This window comes from Schistocerca cancellata, chromosome 11 (genome assembly GCF_023864275.1).
Source record: "Schistocerca cancellata isolate TAMUIC-IGC-003103 chromosome 11, iqSchCanc2.1, whole genome shotgun sequence".
In the NCBI taxonomy this organism is placed as follows: Eukaryota; Metazoa; Arthropoda; class Insecta; order Orthoptera; family Acrididae; genus Schistocerca; species Schistocerca cancellata.
The window spans coordinates 10,319,556-10,339,371 of record NC_064636.1 but is presented as its reverse complement, the minus strand read 5'-3'; the positions used below and the strand labels follow the sequence as shown (position 1 = coordinate 10,339,371).

At 42.0% G+C, this 19,816-nt stretch overlaps 1 protein-coding gene across 3 annotated transcripts in view; it reads right to left on the bottom strand.

The window, feature by feature from the left end:
- LOC126108719 (uncharacterized) overlaps positions 1–7,057 on the bottom strand; it is a 57,575-nt gene extending 50,518 nt beyond the window's left edge. For all 3 annotated transcript variants that reach the window (XM_049914048.1, XM_049914047.1, XM_049914046.1), the window contains exon 1: positions 5,462–7,057. In XM_049914048.1, coding sequence (XP_049770005.1) covers positions 5,654–7,018 — 1,365 coding nt within the window. In that variant the 5' untranslated portion in view covers positions 7,019–7,057 and the 3' untranslated portion in view covers positions 5,462–5,653. The remainder of the gene's footprint in view (positions 1–5,461) is intronic.
- Positions 7,058–19,816: the final 12,759 nt, after the last annotated feature.

The window sequence follows — 19,816 nt, the reverse complement described above, 5'->3', positions numbered from 1 at the left end:
GATCCGAATGGGGGACTATTTTACCTCCGGAATATTTTACCCAAGAGGACGCCATTATCATTTAACCAAGTAAAGCGGCATGCCCTCGGGAAAAATTACGGCCGTAGTTTCCCCTTGCTTTCAGCCGTTCGCAGTACCAGCACAGCAAGGCCGTTTTGGTTATTGTTACAAGGCCAGATCAGTCAATCGTCCAGACTGTTGCCCCTGCAACTACTGAAAAGGCTGCTGCCCCTCTTCAGGAACCACACGTTTGTCTGGCCTCTCAACAGATACCCCTCCGTTGTGGTTGAACTTACGGTACGGCTATCTGTATCGTTGAGGCACACAAGCCTCCCCACCAACGGCAAGGCCCATGGTTCAAGGGGGGAAGTACCATAATGATATATATCTAAAAATTTCAGAATGTTATTGCAAGATATTTGTGTACAATGGAAGTTGACAAGTGTATCTGGTGATGTGGCCATTGTTCCACAACGCAATTTTGTAAAAACATATTGTAAACTGTTCTGCCTCTTCTTATCCTCTCCCACAACTGTTTAATCGCTAAGCAACAACATATAGACAGATTAACATAACCTATCATTAATGTTCACTGCATCTTAACTGCTAAAAACCAGTCGATTGTGCTTTGAACAGAAGTTCTCCCACACTAGCTAGTGTACTCTGTACATTGAGTGGCAAATTGTACTGTCTTCCCGACACTGTGGTACGAACTGGAACTGTCGTAAGAATATGTTCAAATGGAATCCGACACCTGTCTGCCAAACATGGCCAATGAAATGATCTTGCTGGTGCCATGAAGTTCACAAATACATCACCCTCTGCTTCACAGCCCTCTGCAACACATCCTAAGTACCATTTGTCATCACAAACAGCAATAACATAGCAACCTGCTTGTAAGTTTCTGCTTTTGCTTCTGAATCCTGAGTCAGACACACTGTGAAGACACATGTTCTGCACGAACCTATAGTTATAACCGGACAGTCTGCTCATCTGCACATTGTCAGAGTCCGTTGGAGAGAAGTGATGATGGCTCCTTGTGCCTGCAACAGTTTTAACGTGTTCTAGTCTGCTTTTTAGCAACTCTTCGACTGATTTCAACTCATCTTTCGAAACATAGAATGATAGTATGCCAGAGACATTTTTCTGTACCCAGGTAAATAACTGAAGAGGTGTTAGAATGTGACCTTCTGCAGGGTGCTGCAGACTAGCTCGTGATGCCATGCGCTTAATGGTAGCACCAATACCATCACATACATTTTTACCACGACTTGTTGCGTGAATCTGAAAATCATGGGAACGCATGCATAAATTTTTGAGATTTTTACAGTTTTTGTACTGACTAGCTGCCCCATCACTGAAGTATATCGCAAAATGCATGTGAGGCAGCTTGTTTTTCACATATGCCATGACAGTGCTAATGTGGGCATGAACTGCAATGGCATCACGAATTAAATAGTCACTAAAAACGAACAGGTTCATGACAGACACATCACCTGATTCACCTCTATAGTAAATCGCAAATAGCTGGAGAGTTGCTCGACTTTTGTCCCAATGATATCCTTGGATGGCATCTTGAACTATAAATGCATAATTTTCAGAATAGTCTAATAATACCATAATTTCATCTCGTTTCAAATTATCCTTACAAAACTGGAGATAAGCCGATTGTGCTGTTGCTGTGAAGCTGTGTGTGGTCAGTTTGTCCGTTTTCTGACAACACATTTGAACAAAATCTTCCACTGTACTTTGCTTCGTTTCGAGACTTGTGCGATGCACGTGTGTCCGTTCTTTATAAGAAACTCAATTGCTTACCCAGAACCAGCTGAAGTTGTGGAAGCACTCCTTGGGTTTCTTTTATTTTCCTAGCTTGCTTTACCATATATGTAGAAACACTGAATTCCTTTGCTGTGAAGTCAATAGACCAGCTGGAAGGTGCGAGGGTAAGAATAGCTACTTTTTTCTGGCATGTGGATATGGCACATTTTTCTTTCAAATCGTGCACAATTTTGTCCAAATCGGAGCATTTCTGGCACGATTTCTGTTCCTTTGGAGCAGATAGTTCTTCCTCTTCCGCCACTAGTGTGTCAGCTATTTTGTGTTTTAATTCCATTTGAGCTTCTTGTAGTTTTCTTCCACCATAGCTGGGCCTGTCTCTTTTCCCAACTTTGTGTGTCTTCATGGGAGACAAACTGAGAGCAGTTACTGAAGTATTTAACTGCTCATCCGCTGTCGTCGTAGGTGGCTGATACTCTTCGTCACTGTAATGTAAATTATCAGAATATTCTTCATTTTTTAGCAGTGTAACACACTTGGAACATAACTTTTGTCCTGGTTTCATGTTAAGTCCCATGCACCGATTCACTTTCAAAACTGATGTTATATAAATTTCTCCGAGGCTACACTTCACTGTCTTCTTATGAATCCGAAATGGATCAAAACAACTTCTTTGTAGGAAAGAATACTTATCCAGAAACACTTTCATATGATGATAACAAACACTAGTTTCCTGGAACTGTACTTCTTGTGCCCACAGGCTGTGTCCCGGATCTCCATAGCAACAAGTCTTGGTCCGATTCATCCAGATCATACAGTACAGTACAAAGCGAATGCCACATTTTGTTCCATATGTTGTTTTATGACATTCAGATGCTTGTGCTCCATCAATACTGCAACTTGTTTGAACAAAAGCACCACTAGTACACTCTTCTGCCTCCATATTGACATTCCACAACAGTACTGCCCAGTCTGAACTAGGATCTTAAAAACACGAGTAACCTATAATGGTTGCTTGTTTCCTTTGTTGTTCCTGCCTAACAATGACTCATTCTGTCCCTGTTTAGCTTTCTGTTGCCTAATGGTTCCCAACAATTGCTGCAGCTTTATCTGAAACAAGTTGTCTACACCATCACTATTACTTGCTAAATTGTGTTAAAAGAAACGTAACCAAATACATCTCTGTCAGCTTTTATTGTACACAAATGTCTTGCAATAACAAGCTGAAATTTTTCCACATATTATATTATGGTCTACTTATGCAGTGTTTGAAATTGGGCTTGGATATCACTTGTCCCTTTTGTGCTACCACACTTACAAAATCCATGTTTTTCAGGTAATTTTTCAAATTTTTGTATTTTTATGTGCATGTAACTCTGTTTGTGTGACTGATATGGGCAAGATGAGTTCTGTGTGTGTTTAGGCCACATTAAGCTTACCACAAAAAAAAATTTATACCGTTTTTGAGTGATTTATATTTGGCACAGAGGGTACCTACAATATATACCTTTTAATATATTACATTTTTTAAATCATATTTTGGAATTTATTATTTTCCCTCAGAAATACGTTGTTGGTGTTTTGGTTCATAGAGTGTGTTCTCTAAGTGGATATTACTGGGCCGTAAAAATTTCACTGGACTGTGCGGAATAGTTCCAAAATTATTGAGACCTGAAGTTGGGCCTGAAGATAGATTGCCAGATGCGGGTTGCAATTTCTGGGTCACGCCACCTTCTTTCACAAGCCGTAATTCTGGAACTAATTGGCAGGGGAACTTAAAATATTGTACACGAGTGCTCCACACCTGGTAGCATTGGTGTGCAACATTTCAGCTAAATCTGAGACTATCAGCTGGAACATTTTCTTAAATTGGTTTAACTGACATGGAATGACCCGCCTGTGACATGATGGCAATGAGATTTCTTTATTTTGGGTGATTTTAAATGAAATAAGCCCTTGACTAGTAGGGCTAGCGGGTGATTATCTGCATTGTCGGAAACTATTCTCAGCCCGAGGATTTCTATATCGATATTCTTCCATAAACCTTGCTGCTTTGTATTTTATTTTAATTTTTCCCAAGCCTGAAATCTTAGTGCCAGCTGACTGATTCCAAACAACGGTTAAGCCCACGATACCTGCTGGAAGGGTCTGTCCAGACCATTAATCACTTATTCTAATAAAAAGATGTCTAAATCGAAGAGGTCGTGCAAGTGAGACTACAGGTAACACCATCCAAGTGATTGCTTTGTGCAGCCTTTTTATTTTATTGTCAGAAATAGTTCGTGTACAACGTGCTTACTACAAAAATGCAGATCATGTTCATTATTTCAGGTAGTTTTTAATACTTAACTATCATAACAGTTTCACTATAGGATTAATAAATAGGTAAATCAACTTTAATAACCTAAATACCGCTGTTTGGTTTTTGAAGAAAAGTACCGATTTCATGATTGTAACTAAAATCAGTATTTCTTTTATATAATACAATGACCTTAACAGTATATCTTATGACTCCGTTCTCTTCCCATCTGGACATTTAAACTACTGTCTGAAAACACATTTATGAAAAATATTACACCTTTTAAGCAAAAGGGGGCTTTAATGATTTTCTGAAATGTATATATTACATTAAAGCTTAAACCAAGACCTTTGCAATGTCATCTGTTTAGCATCAGATTTTTTGAAATTACCAATTTCATTTCACACTACTCAGAAAAATGAGCAATTTTTATTTTTTGATGTTTGAAAGCCCAATGATGGCTGTATCGAAGAATACCACATTTTGTCTACCAACTCTTTAGGTAGACCTGCATTCAATGAATGAAAATTCAAATATTTAAGACGATGAGGTGCAAATATTAAGTCGATTTGAAGTGGATGGCTCCAATGCTAAGGTTGATGCGGAAGAAGGCAGTTAACATTTCTTTCAGATTTTCATTTGCTGATGTTCTACAGGATGATTCGTGGGGTGACTCCTCACTTAGGAAAAGATCTGTTTAAGTAACTGGAAATATTAACCATTGCCGCGTGGCGGATTTATTTACTGTTCAAACCTGATATCAATAATTCACTGTAATTTAAGAGTAATTCATGCACACAATACTACAAGGAGCAATAAGCTACCATTTCCACCAGCAAACCTAACTTCAGCAGAGAAAAGTGTGAAATAAAGAACATATAAGTCTCCTATACAAAGATATTAAAAAGTCTAAAGGAAACCAGAAGCAAATTCAAATGTCGAGTGAAATTGTTTCTGATCAATGGCTCCAATATCTTAATGAGATTCTGGAATGCAGACAGGTAAACACGAGCAACAAGTAGCCCAATATTAAGGATAATCAGGTTCCAATCTTTGATTTATTGGATACATTCCATACCTCGACAGACATCAAGAATATGATATACAGAAGATGGTTCTGATTAACTAAAGATATCTATCAGAAAAGAAAAACCCTGACAGGATAATAAGTGTACGATGTGTTCGAAAACATTTTTTTAGTCCCTGTGTTTTTGAAGTGATGTACCATAAAATAGCAAGATGGCAATCTTTCCTAAAATAAAGCTGATATTTCACAGTTACTTCTTGTACTTACAACATAACCTGGCATATTTGTTACATTTTGCAGTGCAGCAAATGATGCTATATCAATAATGTAAATGGAAGGGTAAACTCCAGAATACTTACCACAAAGTTACAAACAGTCTTCACTCGAATGTCACGAGGATAAACTGACAGTTCAAATGAGCAAAGGGCCATCACACAAAATGCCTCCACACAGACAAAGTTTCAAAATGACCAATTCTAAAGTGTTTTGCCAGATACGCCACGCCTGGCAGATGAACCGAAAATAAAGGAACATTACACCAAAACCTTGTCCTAATCCTCAAACCCTACATCACAAAAGTCCTGAAACGAGGTGGGATACCAAAAATCCTCGCGTACCACACGTTTCCTGTGCCTCGTAGGCCTCTCCTTTGGCTGCACTGCAGCTGCTACTGGTGAGGATGGACCTGCTGCTGACAGCGAAGGCTCTTCTTTTACTGCTACTAGTGTCAGGTCTTCGAATTCATCTGGTGACAGTGAAGGCTCTCGCTTTACTGCTGCTGGCGATGCGTCTCCAGCTGCTAATGGAGGGGACAGAACAGTTAGTGGCAGCGAAGGTTCTCTCTTTACTGCTACCGGTATTATCACTCCTGCTGCCGGCTTAGTGTGTTCTGCTACACGCCTCGAGTCCTGCAGTGCTGGTGTAGGGTCCTCTACACACGGTACGTAAAGCGTTCCCACACCTCGCATGAAAGAATGAAACACACACCCCTGTCCAAACACACTCTCTCTCCAAACATATTCGTCCAAATGGCCCTGCAAGCTACCGAGCCTTCTCTTCCCTCTCCCCACAACTCTCTGTATGCCCTCCCAATGTTGCTCCATAGTACCGATCAATTTATTGCGAAACTGATAATTGTGATCAGCTGCAAAAGTCTGAAGGTCCACTTCCCCTTCACCCTCATAACTCTTCCACTTATCTGAACATATAACAGTCCCGTCCTCGATATGTTCTTCGAGAAGACATTGCAAAGTCCTCGCATTTCTCTTCTCGACCATTTTCAAAACCAGCTGCCCGTGTTCTTTCCCACAAACGACTGCTCCCCAAACCCAGACTTCTGCCATCCACTTTCCCAAATCATATTTAACACGCCTAAAAGGCAATTCGTCCATCTCAACCACAACACCTGGGCCTCCTATCTTTCCTCTTCTCTTCAGTAACGCTGAACAAATTTCCCTACACGACAGAAACCAGTCGAGGGCACTTCTGTCGCTCAATCCTGCAATGCGACTTGTCGACAACACAGACTTACGCATACAGAAACAGTACGTCATCAAAACTATAGCTTTAATGGTAAGCCTCGCACTTTCAAACCATGTCCCTTTGCGGACGGACCTCCACACGTTGTCTTTTCGGCATCGCCACATAAGCTGATCCCTACTTCTTTTTGGTGGAACCTTAGTACAGGACATTGGCTTTCGGCATGTAGCACATACGTACTTATCAGCAAGAACACCAAAACTTCTTAGAAATTCAAACGTACGTCGATTATCGTCTAAAATCGAATTAAGAGTCCGTTTAGTTATCTCAACTCCTTGATCCCTACGGTCATTATCCTCGTCGAGTTCACTGGATGACGAAGAATCCGTGTAACAGCAATTGCCATCGCTAGAACCAACTTCACATTTAACATCCATTGCGATCACAACCAAGCCACCAGAAAATAACAATACAGAAACGTTACGTGCAGGGCAAACGTCAAAGATTCTAGGCTATACATCTATGGACAGAGAAAATTCAATATTTATTTATTAATATATTGTCGGATTTGGCCTGAAGCCGCACAGTCAGCTCTCAGTGTTCTGGTGATTTTACACACTAAGGTTCCATTTATAAATGAATTTTATAATTCGTTTTAAAACTGCGATATTGTTTTGCCAAAGGTGAGTAGATAAACGGTTTATTATCTCCCCGTCCACATTCTTAAATGTGTCATAAAAACGCGTTTAGGCGCATAATATTGCTGTTGTTGTGAACGGGAGAATTAGTTTCGTGTCTCTGAATGATTTTCTTGATATCTTTAGGTTAGAAATGTCTGCTGGTGTGGTTATGCTTGCGCAAAGTGTCCCGCGTTGTCAAGTGGACCAGTTTTATGTTACCAGTTGTTAGTTAGTAATTATATGTAGTAAGTTAGTTTTGCACGATAGATCGAAATGATGTGGAACTGGTCGTTTTACATTAACATCGCAAATTAAGTTGCACATATGGTTACATTCTGAACATTTCTAAGCATACATTTACATCTGCACTCTGCAAACCCAGATGGTATGGGTCCCAAATAATTCAGCCATATTCTAGGATGGGCCGCATGAGTGATATGTAAGCAATCTCTTTAGTAGACTGATTGCCCTCACCCAGTATTCTACCAATAAACCGGAGCCCACTACATGCTTCACCTGCAACTGAACCTATGTGATCATTCCATTTCGTATCCCTACAAAGTGTTACACCCAGGTAATTGTATGAGTTGGATGATTCCAACAGTGACTCATTGATATTATAGTCATAAAAAACTACGTTCTTTCGTTTTGTGAACTGCAAAATTTTACATTTCTGAACACAAGTTACCAATCTCTGCACCACGTTGAAATCTTATCAAGATCTAAATGAATATTTATGCAGTTTCTCTCAGATAGTACTTCATTACAGATAATTGTGTCATCTGCAAAAAGCCTGATTTTACTATAAATATTGTCTGCGAGGTCATTAATACACATCATGAACAGCAAGGGGCCCAACACACTCCGCTGGGGCACACCTGAAGTTACTCCTACGTCTAACGATGACTCTTCATCCAAGATAACACGCTGCATCTTTCCTACCAAAAAGTCCTCAATCCAATCACAAATTTTTTGCTATACCCCATATAGGCTACTTATGACAATAAGCATAGGTGTCGTACTGAGTCAAATGCTTTTCGGAAATGAAGAAATAATTACTGCATCTACCTGACTGCCCTGATGCAAAGCTTTCAGTACTATGTCTTGAGAAAACTGCGGGATGGGTTTCACACTATTGATGTTTTCGGAATTCACTCTGGTTGCCATGGATGACGTCATTCCGTTCAAGATACCTCATTGTACTTGAGTTCAGAATATGTTGTAAGATTATACAACAAATCGATGTCAAGGATATTGGACGTTAGTTTTGTGGATAGCTTCTACCACCCTTTTTATAGACAAGTGTGATCTGTGCTTTCTTCCATCTACTGGGCATGTTTCTTGTTTGATGGATGTACAATAGCTTATAGTTAGAAGTGGGGGCTAACTCGGCCATAGTTTTGGTATGGAATCTGGTATGGATTCCTTGGGCCCCTGGAGCTGTGTTCAGTTTTTAACGACTTCAGCTATTTCTCAACACCATTGACACTAATACTTATTTCATCATCTTTTCAGTGGTGCGAGGATTAAATTTGGGGCCGGCCAGAGTGGCCGTGCGGTTCTAGGTGCTACAGTCTGGAGCCGAGCGACCGCTACGGTCGCAGGTTCGAATCCTGCCTCGGGCATGGTTGTGTGTGATGTCCTTAGGTTAGTTAGGTTTAATTAGTTCTAAGTTCTAGGCGACTGATGACCTCAGAAGTTAAGTCGCATAGTGCTCAGAGCAAAAAGAAAAAAAAATTGAATTTGGGGAAATTCTCCAGGATTTTCCTTTGTAAAGGAACAATTGAAAACGAAGTTAAGAATTTCAGCTTTTGCTTTGCTACCCTCTCATTCGCCAGGGACTGGACACAGACTTCGGTGCCACTAACAGCCCATACATATGACCACGATTTCTTTGGATTGTGTGAAAGATCGTGTGACAATATTCTGCTACAATAGTCACTGTAGACATCATGCATTACTCTCTTTTATTTTCAATATACATTACAAAAAGGAAAAATGTTATAGATATATGAGTTTGTAATTCCTATCTGCCACCTTTTACACAATACAGTAATAGAAATTCTTCCACGGAGTAAAAGCAGCTGTCAAGGAGAAACTTCTTCAGTGTGTTTTCAAATTTTACTTTGCTCGTTGTCAGACATTTTATATCATTGCTCAGGTGATCAAAGATTTTTGTTGGAGAACTGTGCACTCTGTTTATGCTAAAGACAATGTTAATGTGGAATAATGAATGTTCTTCTGGTGACTGTGTTTGAGATCTTTGCTATGTGAGTGCAGGTTCGTCGCCATCTGTGTCTGCTACCACCAATTTAACCAGTGTATCCCTGAAAGCTTAATGTACTTATAATAAATAATAATAATAAGTATTATAAATTCCCTCACCATAACAGTTGATGATGCATGTTTATTGGAATTTAATGAACTAACTGCAGTACTTTAACAACGTATGTTCTGTACAGTACACATCAGAATTTCTCATAGATATACTTTACAAATATCTGCGGAATTTCCCTATGTTAAACCATAACAACTGAATGTAAAGAGCATAATAGATTTCACAGTGCATAAAATGGTAAAATGGCGTACGACTTGTGGGCTGCAAGGAATTGCTTCATGACGTCATCCCGAAATCGGGATAAATTCTAGTGTCCGATTGAGAAATGACGTCATATGTAGCGTGACTTTGAATTTCGCCGCGCTACACTCGTTCCCTCAGATATAAATTATACCGTCACAGCTTTATGAGCGCTCGATGGCAGAGAAAATATATATGAAGATGAAGGTGCTAAAATTGTAACTCTTTCTGTTTTCTATCTGTCTTTTGTCTCTCGAGAGCGGAAGCTTAATGCAGACGTAAAAACTTATTAGCTAGTCTTGGTCTGATTAAGACGAAAAACAACTTAGTGATGTGCAGACGTATTGTGGAAATTTGTATGAAATTCAGAGGATGGAAGCAGTAACATAAAATACATTGCATTTAATGTCAAGACGATTTTGATTTGTATAAATTAGTGATTCCTTGAAGATTGCAAGATTTCAGAGCAGCTACTACTTTTCACGCAGAAACGAAGTAGAAGATTTTTGAAGACCTGGATGCTGCACGAAAGAAGACATGTTAACATGGTAAAGGATGAACTCTTATGTACGCCATTTCCCCCTATTAATCACGTTTTGTTCTTCTCTGTTTTTTTTTTTTTTCAAATAATTTTTCTAGTGGAAATTGGTTTGACTTTTGCTCAGAAACGCCACAAGGGCCACCCCAACAATAGCTTTTCCGAATCATGAAATCCGATAACTTTTCTGTAATACGAAGTCCGATTTGCGTTTCATTCTTTCCCTTTTTCACGGTCATTAACGATTTTAAAACCCCCTTCCTTTTTATTCACCATTTCTTCCCACATTTTCAACCTTTTCTTTTCTTCTCTTCTCTTTTTTCCTTTTTATTAACCACTACACATGCCTATAGACAAAATGGTATGTATAGGCAATCTATGAAAGCAAGAGATCATACTCGTAAACAAACGATGTAATTTATGATAATATCACAATCACATTCACGTAGTTCTATATTTAGTCATGAATTATATAGAAACGAACTGAAGACAGCGAAAATAATTAACACGAATTTAAAAATTTTTTATATCCGGTTAGATGTATTCTAATAATCAATGTGACTAGGAAAGCACAGAGAACCTTTATTGTAGTGCAGTAAAGTGCTTGGTGAAGTCATACTGTTATAAAATAGCGTTTATCTTATATTACTTATTGAATCTAACGGGAGAAGCGCAGAAAAGTGGGGGTTTTTGGTGGGGAGAAAGTAAAATGTATCAGAAAAACAAGAAAATTAAATGAATGACAACAAATACGAAACAGTAGCATAACATGTGGAGAAACCGAGATACTAAATTCTAAAAGAAAACCAGCACATGACAAACAAATATTTACAAAAATTAAAGAATATTGGAAAAGATAACTATAATTAACCTGAATGAGATTTTCACTCTGCAGCGGAGTGTGTGCTGATATGAAACTTCCTGGCAGATTAAAACTGTGTGCCCGACCGAGACTCGAACTCGGGACCTTTGCCTTTCGCGGGCAAGTGCTCTACCAACTGAGCTACCGAAGCACGACTCACGCCCGGTACTCACAGCTTTACTTCTGCCAGTACCTCGTCTCCTACCTTCCAAACTTTACAGAAGCTCTCCTGCGAACCTTGCAGAACTAGCACTCCTGAAAGAAAGGATATTGCGGAGACATGGCTTAGCCACAGCCTAGGGAATGTTTCCAGAATGAGATTTTCACTCTGCAGCGGAGTGTGCGCTGATATGAAACTTCCTGGCAGATTAAAACTGTGTGCCCGACCGAGACTCGAACTCGGGACCTTTGCCTTTCGCGGGCAAGTGCTCTACCAACTGAGCTACCGAAGCACGACTCACGCCCGGTACTCACAGCTTTACTTCTGCCAATACCTCGTCTCCTACCTTCCAAACTTTACAGAAGCTCTCCTGCGAACCTTGCAGAACTAGCACTTCTGAAAGATAGGATATTGCGGAGACATGGCTTAGCCACAGCCTAGGGAATGTTTCCAGAATGAGATTTTCACTCTGCAGCGGAGTGTGCGCTGATATGAAACTTCCTGGCAGATTAAAACTGTGTGCCCGACCGAGACTCGAACTCGGGACCTTTGCCTTTCGCGGGCAAGTGCACTACCAACTGAGCTACCGAAGCACGACTCACGCCCGGTACTCACAGCTTTACTTCTGCCAGTACCTCGTCTCCTACCTTCCAAACTTTACAGAAGCTCTCCTGCGAACCTTGCAGAACTAGCACTCCTGAAAGAAAGGATATTGCGGAGACATGGCTTAGCCACAGCCTAGGGAATGTTTCCAGAATGAGATTTTCACTCTGCAGCGGAGTGTGCGCTGATATGAAACTTCCTGGCAGATTAAAACTGTGTGCCCGACCGAGACTCGAACTCGGGACCTTTGCCTTTCGCGGGCAAGTGCTCTACCAACTGAGCTACCGAAGCACGACTCACGCCCAGTACTCACAGCTTTACTTCTGCCAGTACCTCGTCTCCTACCTTCCAAACTTTACAGAAGCTCTCCTGCGAACCGTGCAGAACTAGCACTCCTGAAAGAAAGGATATTGCGGAGACATGGCTTAGCCACAGCCTAGGGAATGTTTCCAGAATGAGATTTTCACTCTGCAGCGGAGTGTGCGCTGATATGAAACTTCCTGGCAGATTAAAACTGTGTGCCCGACCGTGACTCGAACTCGGGACCTTTGCCTTTCGCGGGCAAGTGCTCTACCAACTGAGCTACCGAAGCACGACTCACGCCCGGTACTCACAGCTTTACTTCTGCCAGTACCTCGTCTCCTACCTTCCAAACTTTACAGAAGCTCTCCTGCGAACCGTGCAGAACTAGCACTCCTGAAAGAAACGATATTGCGGAGACATGGCTTAGCCACAGCCTAGGGAATGTTTCCAGAATGAGATTTTCACTCTGCAGCGGAGTGTGCGCTGATATGAAACTTCCTGGCAGATTAAAACTGTGTGCCCGACCGAGACTCGAACTCGGGACCTTTGCCTTTCGCGGGCAAGTGCTCTACCAACTGAGCTACCGAAGCACGACTCACGCCCGGTACTCACAGCTTTACTTCTGCCAGTACCTCGTCTCCTACCTTCCAAACTTTACAGAAGCTCTCCTGCGAACCGTGCAGAACTAGCACTCCTGAAAGATAGGATATTGCGGAGACATGGCTTAGCCACAGCCTAGGGAATGTTTCCAGAATGAGATTTTCACTCTGCAGCGGAGTGTGCGCTGATATGAAACTTCCTGGCAGATTAAAACTGTGTGCCCGACCGAGACTCGAACTCGGGACCTTTGCCTTTCGCGGGCAAGTGCACTACCAACTGAGCTACCGAAGCACGACTCACGCCCGGTACTCACAGCTTTACTTCTGCCAGTACCTCGTCTCCTACCTTCCAAACTTTACAGAAGCTCTCCTGCGAACCTTGCAGAACTAGCACTCCTGAAAGAAAGGATATTGCGGAGACATGGCTTAGCCACAGCCTAGGGAATGTTTCCAGAATGAGATTTTCACTCTGCAGCGGAGTGTGCGCTGATATGAAACTTCCTGGCAGATTAAAACTGTGTGCCCGACCGAGACTCGAACTCGGGACCTTTGCCTTTCGCGGGCAAGTGCTCTACCAACTGAGCTACCGAAGCACGACTCACGCCCAGTACTCACAGCTTTACTTCTGCCAGTACCTCGTCTCCTACCTTCCAAACTTTACAGAAGCTCTCCTGCGAACCGTGCAGAACTAGCACTCCTGAAAGAAAGGATATTGCGGAGACATGGCTTAGCCACAGCCTAGGGAATGTTTCCAGAATGAGATTTTCACTCTGCAGCGGAGTGTGCGCTGATATGAAACTTCCTGGCAGATTAAAACTGTGTGCCCGACCGTGACTCGAACTCGGGACCTTTGCCTTTCGCGGGCAAGTGCTCTACCAACTGAGCTACCGAAGCACGACTCACGCCCGGTACTCACAGCTTTACTTCTGCCAGTACCTCGTCTCCTACCTTCCAAACTTTACAGAAGCTCTCCTGCGAACCGTGCAGAACTAGCACTCCTGAAAGAAACGATATTGCGGAGACATGGCTTAGCCACAGCCTAGGGAATGTTTCCAGAATGAGATTTTCACTCTGCAGCGGAGTGTGCGCTGATATGAAACTTCCTGGCAGATTAAAACTGTGTGCCCGACCGAGACTCGAACTCGGGACCTTTGCCTTTCGCGGGCAAGTGCTCTACCAACTGAGCTACCGAAGCACGACTCACGCCCGGTACTCACAGCTTTACTTCTGCCAGTACCTCGTCTCCTACCTTCCAAACTTTACAGAAGCTCTCCTGCGAACCGTGCAGAACTAGCACTCCTGAAAGAAAGGCAAAGGTCCCGAGTTCGAGTCTCGGTCGGGCACACAGTTTTAATCTGCCAGGAAGTTTCATATCAGCGCACACTCCGCTGCAGAGTGAAAATCTCATTCTGGAAACATTCCCTAGGCTGTGGCTAAGCCATGTCTCCGCAATATCCTTTCTTTCAGGAGTGCTAGTTCTGCAAGGTTCGCAGGAGAGCTTCTGTAAAGTTTGGAAGGTAGGAGACGAGGTACTGGCAGAAGTAAAGCTGTGAGTACCGGGCGTGAGTCGTGCTTCGGTAGCTCAGTTGGTAGAGCACTTGCCCGCGAAAGGCAAAGGTCCCGAGTTCGAGTCTCGGTCGGGCACACAGTTTTAATCTGCCAGGAAGTTTCATATCAGCGCACACTCCGCTGCAGAGTGAAAATCTCATTCTGGAAACATTCCCTAGGCTGTGGCTAAGCCATGTCTCCGCAATATCCTTTCTTTCAGGAGTGCTAGTTCTGCAAGGTTCGCAGGAGAGCTTCTGTAAAGTTTGGAAGGTAGGAGACGAGGTACTGGCAGAAGTAAAGCTGTGAGTACCGGGCGTGAGTCGTGCTTCGGTAGCTCAGTTGGTAGTGCACTTGCCCGCGAAAGGCAAAGGTCCCGAGTTCGAGTCTCGGTCGGGCACACAGTTTTAATCTTCCAGGAAGTTTCATATCAGCGCACACTCCGCTGCAGAGTGAAAATCTCATTCTGGAAACATTCCCTAGGCTGTGGCTAAGCCATGTTTCCGCAATATCCTTTCTTTCAGGAGTGCTAGTTCTGCAAGGTTCGCAGGAGAGCTTCTGTAAAGTTTGGAAGGTAGGAGACGAGGTACTGGCAGAAGTAAAGCTGTGAGTACCGGGCGTGAGTCGTGCTTCGGTAGCTCAGTTGGTAGAGCACTTGCCCGCGAAAGGCAAAGGTTCCGAGTTCGAGTCTCGGTCGGGCACACAGTTTTAATCTGCCAGGAAGTTTCATAATTAACCTATGTAGGTTAATTTCAGGCACATATTCCAACCGCGACAAGACTCATACGTGAATTATTTTTGCAGTTGTGTGCACTGAAACGTAATTGTGCTGGCGTAACGATAAGTGCCGACACGATGATGAAGAACGCAAGAGCAGAGAAGGCTGTGAGAGGACATCAGCCACGGCAGGAGCGGCCTCTACCCGAAGAGAATGTAAGCGCCGCTCCTGCCAGCCTCGACGGACAGCGGAAGACGTGCACAGGCAGACCCAGACCAGAAACCACGCACTAGAAGAGAGGCACTAGAAGGGCCGTGATCCGTACGATCTTGTGTGAATTACTTGTATGGACATTGTATATAGAGAAGGACACTGATTACTTGCATGTCGCCAATTGCTTACGTCGCAGAGTTAAGTATCGTCAATCTACTTTACTGTAATAACAACCATTAATGTTATTTACTTGAGCTGTTGTATAGCTATCTGAGAAACCAGCATCCTTTAGGCACATTATAAGAGATAAGTGGGCACGACACCACAGTAACAACATTTGTAATTGCTCTCTAAAACTACTGTGGTGTACAACAAAAATTGGAATCGGTAACTAGAACTGACATTCTATTGAGGTCCATTCTAGTTCTCAATTGCCATATATGCTGAAAAAACGATCTAATTAATGAATCATCAAATGGCTGGAAACGGTATATAGAATTGACCTATGTTGTTGTTGATGCAGCTCTCCATGCTACTTTATCCTGTGCAAGTTCCTTCATCTTCCAGTACCTACTGCAACCTATATACTTCTGAATCTGCTTAGTGTATTCATCTCTTGGTCTCCCTGTACGATTTTTAGCCCCACACTTCTCTCAGATACTAAACTTGTGATCTCTTGATGCCTCAGAACGTTTTCTACCAGCCGATCCCTTCTTCTAGTCATGTTGTACCATAAATTCCTCTTCTCCCCAATTCTGTTCAGGACCTCCTCATTAGTTATGTAACCTACCCAAATAATTTTCAGCATTCTTCTGTAGCACCACATATCGAAAGCTTCTGTTCTGTTCTTGTCTAAACTAGTTATTATCCATGTTTCACTCCCATACATGGCTACACTTCATTTCTTCAGAAACGCTTTCCTTGCCATTGCCAGTCTACATTTTATATCCTCCCTACTTCGACAATCATCAGTTACTTTGCTTCCCAAATAGCAAAACTCATTTACTATTTTAAGTGTCTCATTTTCTTATCTAATTCCCTCAGTATCACCTGATTAAATTCGACTACAGTCCATTATCCTCGTGTTGCTTTTGTTGGTATTCATATTATATCCTCCTTTCAAGACACTGTCCATACCGTTAAACTGATCTTCCAGGCTCTTTGCTGTCTCTTGACAGGATTACAATGTCCTCAGCGAATCTCAAAATTTTGTTTTCTCCTCCATGGATTTTAATTCCTACTACAAATTTCTCTTTTGTTTCCTGTACTACTTGCTCAGTACACAAATTGAACAACGTTGGAGCTAGGCTACAACCCACTCTTACTCCCTTCTCAACCACTGCTTCCCTTTGATTCCCCTTGACTCTTATAACTGCCATCTGGTTTCCGTACAAATTGTAAATAGCCCTTTGCTCCCTGTTTTCGAGCCCTGCCACCTTTAGAATTTGAAAGAGTGTATTCGGGTCAACATAGTCAAAAGCTTTTTCTAAGTCTACAAACGCTAGAAAAGTAGATTTACCTTTCCTTACTCTATCTTCTAAGACTTATCTAAGTCAGAGGGTCAGTATTGCCTCATGTGTTCCAATATTTCTACGGAATCCAAACTGATCTTCCCAAGGTTGGCTTCTACCAGTTTTTCCATTCGTCTGTAAAGAATTTGCGTTAGTATTTTGCAGCCGTGACTTATTAAACTGATAGTTCGGTAATTTTCGCATCTGTCAATACCTGCTTTCTTTGGGATTGGAATTATTATATTCTTCTCGAAGTCTGAGGGTATTTCGCCTGTCTCATACATCTTGCTAACCAGATGCTAGAGTTTCGTCAGGGCTGATTCTCCCAAGGCTGTCACCAGTTCTAATGTAATGTTGTCTACTCCGGGGGCCTTGTTTCGACTCAGGTCTTTCAGTGCTCTGTCAAATTCTTCATCCAGTATCGCATGTCCCATGTCAGCTACATCATATATATGAGTGGGCTGCAAAACTCTGAGTATGTGCCACTCACAGTTTTGCAGTCCTCGTCTGTCGCACGGACTTTCTCCCCTATCACTGCCAGTTTTTCTATATTGCAAACTGGGAAACATAGCACAAATGTACCTTCAAGTATTGATCTTTTAAAGCATTGCAAATTGGAGCACATACATCCATAACAACTTCTGAAATGGTCGGCTGTGCTATTCTGTGGGTAAAAGACAGACTCGTGAAAGATTCCCCAGTCGCCAGGAAACGTAATGTTACAACCAGCCAGCATCATAACAGGGCATTTACCGGTATTTATTTGGGATCTAGACTGGTACGATCACAAAACGTATAAATATATGACTTAATTCTTGCTGTCGAGAGTATGAGACAATCTCCCTCATGACTATATCACACTTGCTAATTCCATCTTCTGTGATAGACTGCAGCTTTTCGAAACAGGCCATGTCCATCGTCACGAAGTTCTGAAATTCTTGCGGATCTTCGGGCCTCACTTCTTTCGTAAGCAGTGAATATAATCTCCTGCCTTCTTCTCTTCTTTTCAGCCAGGATCGAACTCAACAACGTTTCGTTTTCATCATCATTCTGCACAAATCCTAAGACTTACTGTCACTGACGGGGCAAAAGCTCCAAAAACAAGTGGGCCTTCCATGTGCAAAATGCTTTATAAATGTAGGTCTAGATATACATATACCTGTATAACCAAGTCTCGTAACATAAAACAAACTGTTGGACCTCTAATTAAGAACACTAGTAACCTACATAAGAGAATAACAACTACTTAATAAATAATGATAAAAGCAATTTCTTATTAAACAGTAAACTTGAGCTCACAAGAATAATTTGCACGAATCAGGTTCCAACATGTCACATGGTCCCCCTTGTGTTTCGTGCAGTAGAACGAACGACTTTACAAGAGATCAACAGCTCTATTTGCTTTTCTCGTGTTACTGCTTTCTACTGCGCATGTGCGCCGGGTATATCGCGCGTGGATGGTGTAACAGGTCTACATGAAGCAGCCTGCAGTCACAGATATGCACACTTGGAGCGCTGCCGCATAGATATACGGTTTATGCGCATCGTGTAGTAGGGTCCAAAGACTGATCCTACAACCTGAGCTGAAGTGTCCGCCATGTTCTTCCCATGCGAGTTCTGTAAGTTTTCCTCTTCTTCTTCGTGCTCTACTTCCAGAAGACAACTCTTCCTGTATGCCTCCCAGCATTCTTCGTCAGAAGAGTCCTGTGTATAGTGATCTTCACTTCTCTTAGATTGCCAAATTTGCATTCTTTTATGATTTTTCTGGTTGGTCTCTAGGAGTTTGCGAAGTAGTTTCTGCTGCAACATCCACATTCTCCATCATTCTACTACCAGTACTAGTCGCATGAGAGACACTTTTTCCGGATGAGACTATAATCTGTCTTCTTTTCGGGTGACCTTCATCCCCAGGAATGTTGAGAGTTTCCTCTCTTTGAGGAACGAGCAGAAATGAATTGTTCAGATCGTCTTGTTGCACCTCTCTGTGTCTGATACTTTCAAGAAATGGTTCAGTATGACAGAGGGATGTCCCAAACTTCCTAAAGCCACTTTGGAGGTTACTTTTTACATTTGACTGCATCACATAAAGAGTCCTTTTCAGCAGAACAGGAAACTGTGTTTAGGAAGAACAGCACACTTCATTCCTTCAAGTGTTTGCTTCCGCTCACAGTACCTGCCGCCATGCAACTTTCATGGGATGAAAGGTTACATCTAAACGTTGAGTGAGATGAGTCGAGTTTTGTGGAAGACACATGAAATTAATGCCATTTTCTCTACACGTCTGGAAAATTGGGATGTTCAAATGCGTAGAGGGATTGGCAGCAATCACAAGCTTTTTTCCTTCCAGTTTCTTCAGCTTGGACAGCAGTATGGTCTCAGATCAGTCATTGTATGTCACTGCATCAAACCATCCTGAACGAGAATGATTGTAGGACGAGGAATTCCGTCTTATGCAAGACACCTTTTCGGTTTCGTTTTACCCAGACGTTTTCTGTGCTATCTTCAGTGGCTTATTTTATTTTATTCCTGTAAAATTGTCGTTACATATTAGCATTTAGAGAAACGTTTGGTACAAAACATTTATAATTGTGAATGAATAACTGTTGTAAAATATTATACATCATTTGTTTACAGTTCACAGTTGAGATATGTAGTAACGACCTGACGCACTTATGTTGTTTATTACATTATGTCTGAAGTTCTAGTTATAGCGTAATTGGCAAAAGAGTGGATTTATGCATTAGTTTACATACCTTACGTGAAGCTATTGGGTATTTATGTTAGTAGCTAGTCTGCTATACAATCTACAACTTTTCATCTGCAAACAGCAAAACGGGAATCGGCAATAAAGCTGCAAATAATGAATATGATGAATAGGGGCACTATGAGTATAGTGTGGGACGATGAGCTGAAAATGTGGGCCTC